The sequence below is a fragment of the Labrus mixtus genome, chromosome 5, assembly GCF_963584025.1.
Source record: "Labrus mixtus chromosome 5, fLabMix1.1, whole genome shotgun sequence".
NCBI lineage: Eukaryota > Metazoa > Chordata > Actinopteri > Labriformes > Labridae > Labrus > Labrus mixtus.
In genome coordinates this window covers 22,870,407-22,887,367 of record NC_083616.1, presented here as the reverse complement: position 1 = coordinate 22,887,367, position 16,961 = coordinate 22,870,407, and the positions used below count along the sequence as shown (strand labels likewise).

Here is a 16,961-nt window from a genome sequence, read left to right as displayed (position 1 = left end):
TTTAATGGGATTATCCCACAAGCCTCAGTGCTCTTATCCCCTTCGACATCCCTCTAACCGGCTCGCTTTTGATCTTCTCCTTACGTGGAATTAATCTCAAACCTGCTCAACCGTGATGATTCAATTAACCAGCGGATGTCTTTTTTTTTCTCGACGTGTTGCAATTTTCAGTCTTCATTAGTGGATGAAATGCACTTTAGATGCAATCAAAAATGATAGTATGATTGTTTGTAAAAGTGGGTATAGCAGTCTTCACCACTCTCTAATGTATTTATAGTGGCCAGTGATGATGGACTGGAAATGATCTTGTCACTTGTCGGGTCGAAGGAGTCACAAGTCCCCGTGGCTGCGATGTGACCCTTAAATGTGGAGACATCTCTTTGAATTAAAGTGATTGAAGTATCACAGAGAGGAAATTATGTTTATTTAAGATATTTTCCTCAGTGGACTGGCCAGAGAGCACAGCACAGAGCTAAGAATGAGTGTCATTCTTCCTCCTCCTTTTTCTTTCCCTTCCCAATCAGTTGTTCTCAATCAATGTTTTTCTGCTTTGTTTTTGGACATTTAAAATCATAGCTTTAAGTTTAACTGTGGCAGTATTAAAGTGACATACATAACACCATGCTCTACTTGTATGAAGTTACGGGTATAGCTTTAGTTAACCTCGGTTCAGTGTAGAGATGTTTCGACTTTTTAGTAATTGAACGAGTCTTTTGAATTTCTTTGAAAGAAGACTCAGCAGTAATTCACCCATTGATGTAATGTTGGCAGAAAGAAGTTACCCTATCACTTCTTGTAGTGATATACAGCATCATGCTATTGCAATTATCTTTGTGGTGTTATTCAGCAACGCAAAGATAACATCATGTCATTGTTGAAAATGTAAGAGCAGCCAGAACAATCAGGCATCTGGCTTTTACCTTACAGCTTGGCTCAAGTTGAAAGTTTGAGCAACCAGCACTCAGAAGCATGCACTGATGTTTGAACACATACATCCATTGCTCAACATAAAGCTTCCAGTTTGTATGTGAACTCGGCTCTGCTGTTATCTATGTTACGTAACCCTCTTTCAAATCAATCTACTTCACAAGTTAACATCTGCAACTGACCCCAGAGCAAATACATCACAACCAATTACACTGTGCACACTTTGCTTATGTGATGTACTGTACTCTACATTATTTAAATATAAGGTTGTGATGAACTGTGGAGTAATTAGAGAACTTAAAGCATTTACACAGAAAAAAAAAGATATATTCCCTTTTTTGCATTCAAGTGACACACAGAAAACAGCCTTTTATTTCCTGCATGCAGGAATATGTTTTTAGAGTGATCGTGTTTTGTAAGATTCTCAAATTGATGTAAAATAAAAGTTGCATGGTATGATGCTACATACTCTACATACTGAACTACAGGCAGATACAAAGTTCTTCTCAGGCCATTAAATTCATTTTACAGTAACCATTAACTACAGGTGGTTTGAGGCACATAATATATATATTTTTTCTGTATATTTGTGATTAGTTATAATTTAACAAATACACGTTTAGTTTTTGTTATTCACATGTTATAACAATGTTAACCAGAGAAAGACTTCATTGAGTGCTGATGACTGTGGTGATGACAGTTTTTACACACAGCCACAGATGTTGCATGATGGTTAAACCTCTGATGATTTGTTTTTATTTTTTATTTCCCAGACCACATTACCTCAAGAGTAACTGAGCAAAGCAACATTAGCTTATTTACATGCAGACACTTTGTAACAAAGCTATTTGAATAGAGGTCAGGGCTGATAACTTGCTGGGTGTGGGGCTTGGATTTAATTTAATAACTTATACAGCCAAGTGTTCCTCTTGAGAATCTTTGATACGTTTTATTGTAAGCAGTGTTGTAATGTTTGCAGCACACGTGTATTCTGCCTTTAAAATCAGGGAGATGAAATGAATTCACAATGTAGCTAAGTTGAAAAATTACAACCATGATTGATTAAAAATAAAAATTCTTAATTAAAATATGCAGAGCAATTTGTCAAAATGCACAATCCAAGATTAGCAAGGTGTCACATCTTGATTTACTTTGGTAATTAAATTGAAAATGTATGAGAAATATTTTTAAGTGATGGAGAGAAATCACTAGTTTGACCTGCTGTGCACTTTAGTATTATTAAACAAATTTGACATTATATGTGCCACACTGGTAAAAATAACAATGATTTAAAGTGATATTGTTCTCATTCATATCTTTGGCCTGCAAAACAAAATTATATTAGCTTAATAAATATAAGAATCAATACACACATAAACACATCATTCTGGACTTAGTTGGAAACAGGTTTAATATTTTCCACACAAACAATCTCTTCCAAATATCCTAATTAGATTTTTCCAACACTGCCCTCTACTGTCTGCTTTATATAGTTACACACTACATGATGCATGGTAGCTTCCTTCAAGCAAAAAACAAAGTTTCTTGAAAAAAAAACATTTTTTACATGAATTACTCGAACCTGAGTTTTTCACGTGAATTAAGTTGTGCTTTGTTTGTAGGTTTAATTGAGTTTAATTTAATTTTCTTTCAGAAAGAGAAGGACTTCTTACTGTCATGCTTGTTGAACTATATGTGTGAAATATGAGAAAAAGTCTTGACCGTGTCATCATTTTTAAAAAAGAAATGTATTTATTATGTAAAAATTTGAATATTTAGTAGATGAAATACTTAAAGTTAAAGGCTTAAGGGTGCAACATGTAAATTATTCTCAAAATTCCATCAGGTTTTCAGAATCAGGTTTTCATGAAATATGAGCCTGCTCTTTATTTTCACTGCTCAGAACATCTAATTTGTCAACCTATTAAATAAATCACAGCCTCATTCAGACTTATAATTGCAGCATGAATTCTTTATATACACACATAGTTTCTGAGCTCTCCACTGTAGATTCCTAATAGCATTAATAGATTTACGTCATTAATCTGCTGCCAGAAAAGAAAAACCAGATCAACTCAGAACTCACTCTCAGTGCAGCAGAATTTAGAAGAGCCATTCACTTAAATAATTACAGTGCTTATTTTTCATGGCAGGATGCCTTAATTTATAAGTATAATCCCTACTAAGCATGTACTTCCTCTTCGCTAAGCATGTAAAATAAGATGAAACTGTATATGCTACAGAATTAAGCAGTCACTACTGTTTGGCCTGTCTGGTGTCTGTAATGAGCTTGGCCTATTACCCCTGGATTAACGGCCTTGTGTAGGTGGCAGGTAAACCACCAGCTGCTGAAGAGTCCTCCCATCCTTTTTGAATTTCTTAACTTATTCCGAGTGGTATTTTATAATTTGAGTTTATTTCCAGTAGTTATATTGGCTATAGTCTTTGCTGGGAGTCACTGTGAAGGTTTTTTGGCACTTCAATCTCCCGTGAGCAGTTTCATCTTTTTATGAATCAGACTGAAAATAATACTTACAAACACAAACAAGACCACCCAGACAAAGACTGATTATTTCTTTATAGTTATTTTATTTGCCTGTCACTCATGCTGTAAGGTAGGTTTCAGATGAGGTGATTAACAGCACACTGCTGAAACAGCCTTTTTTCCACACCAAATAAATATTGTGAGTTGAAATTTAGAAATTAAAAACAAAGAAGCATGAGATGTTTCATCAGAAACACTACCTAGACATGTACAGGACAAGATCAGCAAGGACAGCAAATGTTCCACTTTGTCCGCAGGGTCTCTGAAAACCGACACATCCAGAAAGTTCCTCACAGGAGCTTTCTGGATAAGGTCCTGACATTGTTTCCAATATAGCTTCATCTTATTAAGCCTGGCACTGTGCCATGGCCTGATAGCAACAGCTCTGTCTGAGGAAGATAGGGGACTAGCCGCGCAGTTAGAGGTCAGGTCTGACTCTGGGTATACGCTTCCTTTGGTGTTTGAAGTGGATGCAGTATTGTTTGATTTTCTTTCTAAACAGTTCTGTGTTATGTGTTGATAATAGGAGGGGGGAGAGATATCGAAGTCTTCTTCTCAAGAAAGTCAACTAACAAACAAATCATTAAAAAAAATATGGTACTGTATAGTGTATGATTTGACCTTAAACTTATCTTTTGTGAATGACACTTTTTGAGAAGTTTAGAGGTAAAATGTCGTTTTTGATGGAACTGCTTACAAGTAATAATCATTTGAACCCACACAAAGGACCCTAAACTTCAACAGCGCAACATGTCTCATAAGATTATCAAACTAACCACTCTAGAAGTCACCACTGTATCTTTTTTTTTTACAATGTAGACTAGAAGCATAAGGTAGTTTAAACTGAATTGGCTATTTTTTGATTGTTAATTCCACAAGGGGAAATTACTTTTATACTCTGTCATTGAGACAAGCTGCTCACACATGCACAAACAGGATCCTATGGACATGCGCTAATGGAGATATGTTAGAGTGAGGGGCTGCACACAAAAGAGCACACGCGCAGTTGGGAGTAAGGTGCCTTGCTCAATGTAATCTCGGCAGTGCTCAGGAAGTCTCCTGGCACCTCTCCAGCTACCAGACCAACTTCCATACTTTTGTCTGCACCTGAACTTGAACCAGCTGACCCTCTGGTTCCCAACCCAAGTCCCTACAGACTGAGCTACTGCCGCCCCCTCCCAATATACTGTACATTATATAGTGCTTTATATTGTCCCTATAGATTTTGCACTTGAGATAATTACATACTCTGTGACTTTCCACTGCGGTTTACTTGCTTACCGGTTGCTATGTTTTAGGGATTTTGGTATTTTATTGTTTTTAACCACAGAGGCTGTTAAATCAAATAAAATGGAAAACATCTGACAGTTCATCAAGAGACTTTATTGTGTTTAGAAGTTCTCTACATTTTATTCATAGTGTACAGTGCTATACATGTTATGAAAAGCTTAAATAGCTTCAAAGAAAGGTTAGTAGTCGGAGGGTTTCATTAATTCCAGGGGTCCAAGCTGAGTTGATGCTCACTTCCTGAACTGAGGGATGGGGGAGGGGATCTTGACGTCCTGCCCTCTTTCCAGCCTCTTCTCACATTCAATAAGGTAGTTTACTCCGTCAATCACCAGCTGCACGAGCTCCACCTGTGGATACAGAACAACTAGGCTTTAATGGTGTGAAAGACTGACAATATGTACATATGAGTTACATTTCATTTTGTATCCATGCAAACAACTTACTGTGGGCGTGATAAACCTTACCACCATTACCTCGTATTTTGAAGACTTTTTAAATTACATACAATATGTTTCTACTTACATCAGCAGAATATCAGTAGAAGGGCCCAAGTACTTCTAAACGAGCACTCTTATCTTTTGTGTTTTGACCATTTACAAATGACAAATCAAGCCCGTCTCATTCCTTCCTCTCCTCTACCATCTGCTGCCTTACTGCAACATTTTCAAGACTCTGACAACGCTGCTCCCTGAGTTTAGCCTTTCAGGCAGGACTTTCTCTGCTTGGCTTCTTTTGGCAGACTCTCGCCACAACAACACCCCTCACCTTAAGCAACTTTCCCCTTTAATAGCCTTTCATTAGTGGGGCTGCTGGAGGCCATCACAGCCTGAGAGGAAGTGCAGCATGAAAGGCTCAGTTGAGGGGAGAGAAGTCTTTTAACCTTAACTGGCACAGCTCTCCCTGCCTGGATTACAGATTAAAGATCAGCAGGGGGTGCAGGTTTTCACAGCCCTGACCTGTTGAGATATCTTCTCTCCTCTGTCTTTCTTGGCCCAATGCTCATTTTCTGCAGTTGTTTACCTCTGACTTTCCAAGGCGGTCGAGGTTGGAGATGTCAAAAGTGTCTCCAGTAGCAGCCGTGTCGACACCTCCTGTGCCTCTCTTCTGTAGCCTCAGGTTATCCAGGATCTTCTTGAAGCGAGGGTCCTTTAACATGAACATCATACATATTCAATCTGAACTGTAGGAAACACTTGTCACTTTGCTTTTGATGAACTAGCTGTGTGTTTCCCACATTACCTTGCTGAGGAAGGGAAGGCGAATATGCACACCGGCCCTGAGTCCAGTGCCAAGGTTAGAGGGGCAGGTGAGGACGTAGCCCAGACGCTCATTCCACATGAACTCCCAACCTCTCTCCTGGATTAAATGCTCCACCTAAAGGGAAAGTCTATTTAGATTCTGGCTTCACAACAAGCGTATTAAAGATATTTGCAACAAACGTCGGCTCTAAAAGTCATTGGGGAGTTAGCTAAAATGTTGTTGTATAAGACTGTCTTTCCTTATGCAAGTGTGTTAACTTCATTGTGCATTTTGCATTTAGAGCCTAGTTTTAATACAGACCTGAAGTCAATTATTTTTTGTAGGCTTAAGAATACTTTACCTTGCACTGAAATGAACTGCAGGAATGAGTTATCCCAATTAAATGAATGCGCGAGGTTGTCTTACTAACTTGACCATAGTGGTTCCAGGAGAAACAGAGACATGCTGACCTGCTTGAGACCTCTGCAGAACCTTTCAAACACTCTCTTCATGTTTCCTCCTTTCTCCATGGATATGATCCTGGTGTGATCCTCCTCATTGATCCAGATTAAGAAGTTCTTCTCATTGTTGTGCCTGACACAAGTGAGATGAAGCAACTATTAGTCTGAAGGAGCTTCTAGGATTACTTCGGGAATACTGAAAGTGACAGCACAACGTGTATGCCACAAAAAGTCATTTCAATGTTTTGTCAAACAAATGAAAATACATTTAAATGTTCATTCAAGCCGCCGATGAGCCTGAGTCAGTTGTTTTTTTTATTTATGGGGGCAGTGTCAGCTTATTCTTATTCATAATCTAATTTCCTTCGGTCATATTGGTCCAACTGTACAATATTGGTGTATAATGGTGCTAAATAATTGTGTAAATCTCACAAATTGGTACATCCCATCCAATTGAACACAGTTTAATTGATTAAGAAATAGGAAGCTGTGAAATGATGATGGTCGAAAGCAACAATTTGGCATGTTTTTTTTGTCTATAAGTCTCATCAAACAAAAAGATCCAGTTCCACAACCCAACCTCTTGCAGTTGCCATACATGCATACAATCCTCTTAAGCATATCACTCTCTACAAAAGATCTCCATTCATTCTCTCAAGTCCACCAATTGCACTCCAGAAAAAAACTATGCAGTAAATATAGCTTTTACTAGATATCTAAGTTACAGATTTTATCCTAGTCTTACCAGATCCCACGAGCATCAGGCCAGTCTCTGGCCATCCCAGCGGACATAAGCAGAGGTGACACAGGTTTATCAAACAGGAAGTGCTCCTGATTGGCCAGTGAAAGGACAGAGGTATCAGGCGTGTACATCAGATGGCAAAGGTCATCAAAAAAAGGTGACCTTGTTTTGAGTATGTGTTATAGTGTTCTTACGTCAATAAGCTGCTGCTGCTCTCTATCAGACATCTCTCCCAGGCTGTAGTAGCGACCAGACAGTTCTCCCTTCAGCCCAGACAAAGCGGTCACAACCACACGCTCCACCTCACGGCGCTCAGAGCGGGCGCACGCAGGGGGAAGGCTCAGTCCACGGATGCTGCGGCCAGTACGGACACGAGATGACAACACGTAGCGCTCATCAAACATACCTGAGGTGACCTGAGGAGGAAAAAGTGTAAGGTCACTGAATTTTTAGTTTTCACATGGAGGTCACTTTCCTCTGAGATCACACTGTGTGAAGCTCAAATGCTGTAATTTAAAAGATGAAGCTGTATTGATGTGTTCCAGGTCACAAATCACATAACCAAGTCAGGTTAGCTTAAATTTGCCTGAATGCTAATGTTTGCTAATTTTAGCATTCAGACAATTCATCCTCTTAAATCAACAACAATAGCTGCTGTTAGAGCATACAGCCTTTTCCTAGCTTACATTACCATTTGACAATCATTACGATAAGAAAAGAAACGATTCTAAGCTTGCGGTTATGTTAGCAATGAATTTGCCTATATGCCCATGTTTGCTGTGGTTAACAGCAAGTAGCTTGAAATATGGCCTGATGTTTCTCAAGATTTTCACTCTCTATTGCCTTTTCATTTGCTCGTCAATCCAGTAGTAGGAAAAGGGAAACACAGCAGTAAGCTTTCCACCTTGAGTGTAACCCTGTGAATTCAGGTAAACAGTAAATGTAGAAGCAGAAAGAGGGAATGATGGATTGAAAAGCTAGTGTTACCTTGGAAGAGTCCAGGTCAGTGGTGTGCCTCATTGAACGGGGGTCATAGCCATTGTGTCTTTCTTTGATCACAGGGTCAAATAGCTCTGAAAACACCTAATGGGAAGAATCAAACACTCAGTTTTCCCAACTAAAACAGACCAAATCGCTGTTGTTATTGACTCCCACCTCGTAGCTCTCCTCGTCTCCAGCCACCATACCCACAGTCTTGATGAAGGGGTGTCCTGGGTTGTCCACCCCAGTCTGGATGCACTGATCCAGGGTCCAGTCGTTGGGGGTTGTTTTGTCCCTGAGCTGCGCATAAATTTTGGGGGTCAGGGCCGTTGCCATGCAGTTGTTGTGCTTTCTCAGGTCGGGGAAATCAGCACTGTAGAAAATTAGCAACTTATTTAGTGTTTGTACCCTGAAACAGGTAAAGAGGTGGAGCTGAGGCGGCGCTTAGGCCTCCTGTCAGTCAACTTGACCACGCCCCTAATTACGCAAATCGCACATAACTTGTTGGCTTTTCAGGACATTTCTTTCAAAACCATGTATATTCACAAATACACACTCAGACACTTTACCTGGGTGGATAGAGCCTCTTCCTCTCAGCTGCAGCAGCGCTCTCACTGAGGAGGTATCCAGATGCCAGAGTGCTGGCTCCAATGCTGGCTAAAATCACGGCTGTGTTACGACCAGAAATCATGCGGGTGAAAGAATTCGCCATGGTAAGGAGCTCTGGGTTTTCCCCTGGTCAGAGGGAAAGAAGAATTTCAATCAATTTACCAAAAAAGTTCATTGACAACTTTTCGTCGTTGTTATTTGTGTTTATGGGTCAAGTTTCCTGCTATCTGAATATAATTTCACATATTTAAATCTAATTACATCTTACGTGACGACTCTTTAACTGTGTCTCCTAGTGGTGCCAAAATGTAAATATATGGGGATTTATAAATATTAAGTTTATTCTTTTGCTTATTTGCATTTGTTTGTAAATAACTGAGCTTCAGTGCTCCCTTTTGAATTTGTCCTGCACCGTGAATGAGGCAGAGAAGATGTCCTTTTTATTGTCCGATGTGCTGACACAAATCTTCGTATAGGTTCCTGCTCAAACAAAAAAGATGAATCACCTTACAGGCTATCAAATACCTAAGTCACAGATACTCCTGGAGTCTGTGATGCGATTAGTCCAGAGACAGACAGAAGCCTTGTGTTTGGTCAAACTGGGAGAGTCACCAGCTAACCGTGATCTGACAATTTGTGATTTGATACTAAAGTGGATAGGGCATCTGAACGTACCATACCTGTCAGTTTGATAAAGTCTGCACCAGATATCAGAACTGACCAACACACTAAACACAAAGGGCAGTTTCTCAAATATCTCAAGATAAGATGCACGGAAATATTGCAGCGATCTTCCATGATGCTGCAGCATTTGACACAGTACCCAACATACCAATGGCAATAGTAGCTGTCCTGAATGTTGGCTCATACACACACACAGAGTAGTAGCAGTTAGCGAGGTTAAGATGAACTACCAGTTCAAGAGTTGGCGTCAACAGATTCATGATTCAGAGAGAGAGGGAGAGATTAAGACAATTAAGACAAACTACACTTAATATTTCTCAGTAATAGTTATTGTTAATGTCTTGTATTGTATTCGTTATATTTGTATATTGTATATATTTGAGTAATCATTTGTAAATCATTTTTTTCGATACTGCTTTGCCAACATGGATTGCTAACGGATTTTATGGAAAGTATAGATCACAAGCAACATTGTGCAGCCCTTTTTATAGACCTGTCCAAGGCATTTGGTACTGTGGACCATACAGTACTACTGGTTGCTGCCACTTTTATGTCTGTGCTGGATTACGGTGATTTTGTTTTGTACTCCTCCTCACAAAGCTTACATGCTCTGGACACTGTGTATCATGGAGCTATGAGGTTCATCACTAATTTGAAATCCCTCACTCATCACTGTTTGTTGTATGAACGTGTTGGATGGACTTCTTTGACCCTACGTAGACTTAAACATTGGCGTACTACTACTAATAATAATTTACAAGTCTATTTTAGGTCCGCTTCCTTCGTACCTTCTGTCCCTCATCAGTCAGAAGAGTACAGGGCCTTTTCTTACTGTCTGTTCCAAAAGTCAGAACTGAACTGGGGCAAAAGGCCTTTAAGTTTGCTGCTCCCTTTGCTTGGAACGAATTACAAAAAGAGCTGAAACTTAATGAACTTCTCTTGTTGGATGCTTGGAAGTTAAATGACTTGGAGGCAGGGCAAGAGAGAGAGAGAGAGAGAGAGAGAGAGGACGACTGGTCAGGAGGGGTCATATACATACTACAGTGACTAGGAGAGGAAGCTCATATTGAGTTAGTGTGGAGCTGTGGACATAGAACAGACAACTTGCAAAGAGGAAAAGGAGTATTTTTTTCCATTAAATTAAACAAGATTTGAAAAGTAGAAAGAGCAAAAGGACGGACAAAAAATAATTAAGTGTGAGGCAGAGAGGGTTGCTCGTGGATGTGTTCATTTGCAACAGGATGGTAGGAGAAAAGAGTGGGAAAAAGGAATGACATGGATTCACACCAGAGATTAGAAGAATATAGGAAGAGGGAAAGTAAGGAGGACGGGTGGCTTTACCTTTTCACCTGACTTGCACTGTTGATAGGCACACTGCACTTTTTATAATTTTTCTCTAGAGAGACTTTCATAATCTAGGTCAGATTTACGATGCATATTCAGTCTAAGGTGAGGGGGAGAAACTGCCAGAGCTTTGATAAAGGGTTAAATAAAGGGGACCAGTGCACAGGTGGCTTGTCCCTTTAATATCAGGCAGATTAAGAGGCCCTAATGAAAGAGGCTGCTGTGTAGGCTATACAGTGAGCTGTAAATCTTCACCCCTAGAACAGGTAGAAACAAAAAGGCTGTGATGGCAGCTCAACAATATAAAGGTATGAGGTTACAGAATTTAAAGAACACTTTACAGAACACTTTATCAAGGAGAGCCATGTCCCTGTTTAACTTTTTAAAACGCAAACTGCTGTGACAGCAAGAGGATTTCTATTAGGGTACATGCCAGCTTTAGGGGGAGGAAAAAGTTGTAGGAAGAGGAGCTGAGGAGGGAGAATCCATCACTCACCTGAGGTCTGTGTGCAGAGAGGAGGCAGCAAATGGCCTGTGAGTTCCTGAAGCTCTGTCCAGAGAGTGAGAGCAGTCTGAGGAGGGAGACGGGATCAGAGAGGGAGAGAGAGAGAGATTGGGACATTGGCTCAGGATTACCCTCAACAGACAGAAAATCCTCTTTCTGTCAGTCAGCATGTCTGCCTGCCTCTTCACACATGCACCCAAGCACCTGAATGCTCTCTCACAAACACACACACACACACACACACACACACACACACACACACACACACACACTGCATACACACTATCTTTGAACTTAAATTACCTTAGATGACCTGTCTGTCTCTTCTGTACAACCATTTATTGTCTACATCTGACACTGGTGGTGAATCAGTTTTGTAATTATTCACTGCATATAAATGCATCATAAATAGTGAGCATTGTGTCTGTTCTGGTGCTCAGGTTCACGTTCAGGTTACTTTATTTATACCCATAGGTAAATTTGGTTGCAGGGAGAGACACATATACTTAATAAAGCACAGACAATACTATAAAACATAAAAAAGTGCAAATGCATAGTACATGGATAAAAATGCGGAGTTGCATAAAGTGTGCAGATTCCAATAGTACAATGAATAAAACAAGTTGATCTGTAAAAGTTACAGAGCTGAGAACTTTAAAATAAATAATAAATTGAATAAAGAACCATTAAGAAGCATGACTACGGCTTCCCAGCCTGCTATCCCTGTCCCTCCATGCAAGGCCTTCGTGAAATTACCAACAACAACACCAAGCAGCAAAGAGGAAACTATGACTTGTTCCCCTCTATAATGGCTGCTGGGACGAATCTGTTCCTGTAGCGCTTTGTTCTGACCTTTGGAACTGAAAGTCTTTGTGCAGAAGGTAGGAGCTGAAACTCACAATGCAAAGGATTGGACTCACCTTTTAAGACTGAGCTGGTGATCCGCTCCACCTGCCCGGTGACACTTCTAGCCAAAGGGTCAAACCTTAATGTTCTGTTTTGGGATCCGGAAAACAAGGTGCCCTCGTAAAACTTGAAAGCTCTTGTTTTAGCACTATAAGATAAACACAGTCTGGAGTTTTTCATGTGCTCTCTCTTAACTGTAATAATCTCAACTTGTTCAGTGCTACTTACCCCAGTTCTCCAGTTACATATATCCAAGCAGACCTTTGTTCCTAAAAGCCTAAAAGGTTAAACAGAGTGAGTTTCTGTTCTTCTAGTATTTATTCAATCATAGCAGAAGAACATCCAAAAAACTAAAATTGTTTATGCATCTGTTTTTTATTATTTTATTTAAACAAAAACGATTTATGTGAGATCCTAAACTTTTAAAGCTGCTGTGAGGAACTTCAAGTTTGTGTCAACGTTGGTGTCCCCTGTGGAAAATCTTTGCTGATTTGTCCTGTTCATGATGGTAATGACTTTCTCTGACATCTACCCCACTGCATCAGCTTCAGATATTAAAGAGAAGGTTATATAAATAAAGTAAATCTTGTTGGCTTATATAGACATCACTATTCATTTTAGTTTCATTAGCAGCTGAAAACTCCTCACAGGAGCTTTAAGTGAAGGTAGCATCAACACGTGAGTACATGGCAATCTTTCAGTGTTGTTGCTTAGGAACACATCTGACATGCATAACTCTGTTTAACTGACCGTATCAGTGGAAACACAAATATAGAGTAATCCATGCTACAGATTAATATACATCTATTAAGACTAATTAAAATATGGGTAAGGCTCACTCATCTGTCTACAGCAGTGTCAGCAATGGATTTATCCAGTTTTTTCAAAATTCTTTCAAAGTTTTGGTGTCATTGTAGTTTTTTTTCACTCGCTGTTACATCAATACTCCAATGACACATCGTAACTGCTCAAAGAAGGCACAATGGTACATAAAGAATGGCAGGTATATGCTAGTGCAAAGAGTTTAAGGGACTTATTTTTTCATTAAATGCTTTATAATAATGGAGCATTTAAAATAACCTTGTTCCTTTTATTCAAAATAATGCGTCCATCCATCCATCCATCCTCTATCTAAACCGCTTTTTCTCGTTCAGGGTCGCAGGGGCCGAAGCAAATCCCAGCTGTCATCGGGCAAGAGGTACATATAGAGACAGACCATCAAATTCACACCTAAGGGCAATTTATAATCACAAATGAATATAAGGAGCATTAATTTAGACTGTGGGAGGAAGCCGGAGAGAACCAACGCATGCACAGGGAGAACATGCAAACTCCACACAGAAAGGCTCTTGTCCGACTTGATTCGAAAACAGGAACCTTCTCGCTGTGAAGAAACGGCGCTAACCAAAAAATAGCGCATGGGTTGATGTCTCTTAATTGATGCAGCTACGATGTCACACTCACAGTGTTTTGAAACTAGGGCAAACTGTCGTCCATCTGGCCCTCAGTAACAGAAATGTTGTCTGATATGCTAAAAGTCTCCTGCAGAGAGACAAATTCGAACAACATAGTCACTCGATTAGCACTACAAACTGTCATCAGACTCACAACTTGGCATATCTCCTCAGCAACATTAGGAAATAACAGCTCTACCACTTTGCAGAACACTTGTTCAGCCTTTGTGGGATTCACACCAGACCATTTTTCTTTTTCACTCCCTCTGACTTCAGCTGCTCTGTCTCTCTGCCTTGTCCTTACTGACATAACTTCCTGCAAAAAAACAAATACAAATATGAGGTTTATTCTAAATGTAGATACTGACAAAAGATCCAACAGTTTAATCTCCATACTTACCCTACATCCTTACTATCACATGACTAAATCTACAAACTGTGTTGTGTTCTTTACACTTTCTGCACATTGTCATTGAATTTGATGGTAAGATATTTTACTAAGGTAACGTGCATACAAGATCAAATTGTTGTGTACAGGCCATGCCAATATAAGTGCAAAAAAAGGGTGTTGCCATTTGTCACCACAGGGTGGCAGTGTTTGCACAATGAGAGGCAGGTCAGACAACATGAGAATCATTGACGATGTCAAAGACGGAGATTGTCAAACTTTAGACCAACAAGAATAATTGTTGTCAGTTAATACACTCTGTTGGATTTGTGTGTGGCCCGTGAAGTTTACATACACTCTGCACCGAATTTGAACATCCTGGTTCTCCTAATATTTTGTAATGTACACTGGAATAACAGGTTGTAGAGCTGGTTGTTCTTCCAAAGCTCTAGCGCAAACAAAATATTTCGGTCCTGATTTTGGTGAATTGTACAAAAGGTCTACACTGAGACATCTCTACAAGAGAAACCCTAGATGTTCAAGAGTATTTCCATAGTTACAATTTAAAAAGTGCACTATTACAAAAGTACTTTTCTATTAGAAACTAGACACTTTTTTGGTGTATGCAGCCTGATGTTGGTGTTTTCTTTTTGCTTACTAAGACAAACATACAAAGACAGTTCTTCTTTTGTCCCTCATAGTTTTGCAGCCGTAGCTGTATATAATGTAGATGAAATTTGTGGAATCACCAGAGATTGTTGGATTCACTAGCGTATGTTGAAAATTAAAATCGGGGTTTAAATCCAGGGCAGTAGCTGCCAGAGGAAGAAGAAGGAGAAACAATTTAATATCACTGAAATGAATGCACAGACAGGTCAAAGAAGACACAGACATATAAGGCATGTTGAATTTATTTCCCCTGCACCTACAAGTGAAAATTGCAAAGAAATACACAAAAATAATATTACAGAGCACACATAGCATCTTGTATTCCCAAACCTGTATATGAATGAGACAATCAGAATTACAGACGCAGTGCAAAGGACAGGTTTTTCCAAAAGCGAAGCCTGAAAACCTTTCCTCTGATCAATACAGAACAAGGTTTTTGTTTCCTGTTTTCATTGAGGCCTGCATCAATTCCAACACTGCTACTGCATAACAACAGGCTGTTTTACAGATGACATAGCCTAAAGATTATGCTTGATCGTATGAGGTACACTAGGAGACACACGTGCCGGATCTAACAGACAAAATATTGTTTGTTTGCCTTAAAGCAGAGAGACAATATTCAAATAGAGTAGCAGAAGGAGAACGTACAGGGAGCGTCCAGTCAGACATGCACAACATGCAGCTGTTGTGTGCATGCAAGACAATTAGGTTCTTCATATCAGCAGTACAGAAAACAAACTCAAATAATTCAAATGCTACATTTTAAACCTTCAACAGACTCTTTTTTTTTTTTTAAGAATAAAGTTAAACAGATTTCTTGCAATAACAAGAGCCTGGGATGCAAAATTAGAAAGAGACAAAACAATCAAATCAATACTCACAGCATAACAATTCAAAGTATTTCCTCATCAATCATGTGATATGTGTGGAGTCACTATGTACAAAAATAACATGAATACAGAATCTGATGAAATAAATAGCATAACGATCATACTGTCACTCAAGCAAAGCTACATCTCAGAAGGGTGCAAAAAACTGTCCCAGCCTACATCCAGAGTTACACACCGGGACCCGACTACACACATCAGAATGTAACAAACCTGGAAAAAGCCAAAAGAATTCAAAGTGCACACAAACGCTGCCAAAGCTTTGGGTCAGTAGAGGTTATAACAATGATTCAACACTAGAGGGAGATATTTGCTGACAATACAATGCTGCACAGACTTTACTGTGTTCACACTAACATGCTACTATTTAGTCTACATGACCTTTGTTCTGGAAAAAAAAAAGGTGAATGAGTGACACTAGTGTCCAATTTTTAAAGGGAATCCTAAGATTTGTAAGAAGGATAAGACTATAAAACTCAGTCCATGTGAATTACTATTTGGGGGGAAATTGACCTACACTAGTGGAAGGCACTGATCAAATTTAAAGACTTGTTTCATTCATGCGGACATTTCAAAAATCTGCTTTTGTATCTCATGGGAAGATTTTAGTCAAAAAAATACTGAATTTATTGTTTCACCGATTAAAAAATAAGCCGCTTCATTGTGTTATATCAAACTTTTTATTTGTTTTGCCCCAAATGTGTTTCATATTTGTGTTTTTTTCTACATTTTCTTTAAAGGCTCTGTCATTTTGTTGTTCCCAGCCCACTGAGGATGCATAGTGGCTTAGAGAGACACCCTGGTTAGAGTGAAGCGTGCTAAGCTGAGGGGGTCAGAGGGGTCAGGTTGAAGGCCATTTCAACAGTTACATCCAAAGCTGAAATCATGCAAGTATTACCATCATGACAGAAAGCTTTTTTTGGGGCTCTCGCTCCAGGACATGGCACGGACTAACACAGACAACAGATCACAGACAACAGCACAGAGACACCAGTTCAAACATCTCTCTGTCACACTATCTGTATATGCTACATCTCTGTTATACCCACTGTACTTCATCCATTCAGCCTTTCCTGCACTATCAGGCTGTCTGTGGACGTGTGCACCATACTTCTCCATTGAGGAATGGTGAATACACGGCGACACACCATTTCCTGAAAACCCTCACAAAATGCAATCAAAACCTTTTCCTCCTCGTTCTTCTTGAAGACAATCAGTCAGCCACCACAAAAAACCTTAGCCTGTCTCATGCTCCCTCATTAGGTCCATTGTTAGACTCTCCATTTCATTCAACAATAAACTCTCACTTCAATCCCCCTGATTTCCATTT

At 39.5% G+C, this 16,961-nt stretch overlaps 1 protein-coding gene across 1 annotated transcript; it reads right to left on the bottom strand.

Annotated features, from left to right (window-relative positions):
- Window positions 1-4,834: 4,834 nt before the first annotated feature.
- Window positions 4,835-11,442, bottom strand: LOC132974535 (creatine kinase U-type, mitochondrial-like). Its single transcript, XM_061038640.1, has 10 exons — window positions 11,319-11,442; window positions 8,755-8,920; window positions 8,360-8,558; window positions 8,192-8,287; window positions 7,399-7,620; window positions 7,208-7,293; window positions 6,472-6,595; window positions 6,002-6,136; window positions 5,783-5,908; window positions 4,835-5,109 (listed from the first exon to the last, which is right to left on the bottom strand). Exons 2-10 carry the CDS (start codon window positions 8,895-8,897, stop codon window positions 4,993-4,995), a joined length of 1,248 nt encoding a protein of 415 aa, XP_060894623.1. The 5' UTR covers window positions 8,898-8,920; window positions 11,319-11,442; the 3' UTR covers window positions 4,835-4,992.
- Between the last annotated feature and the right edge of the window lie 5,519 nt (window positions 11,443-16,961).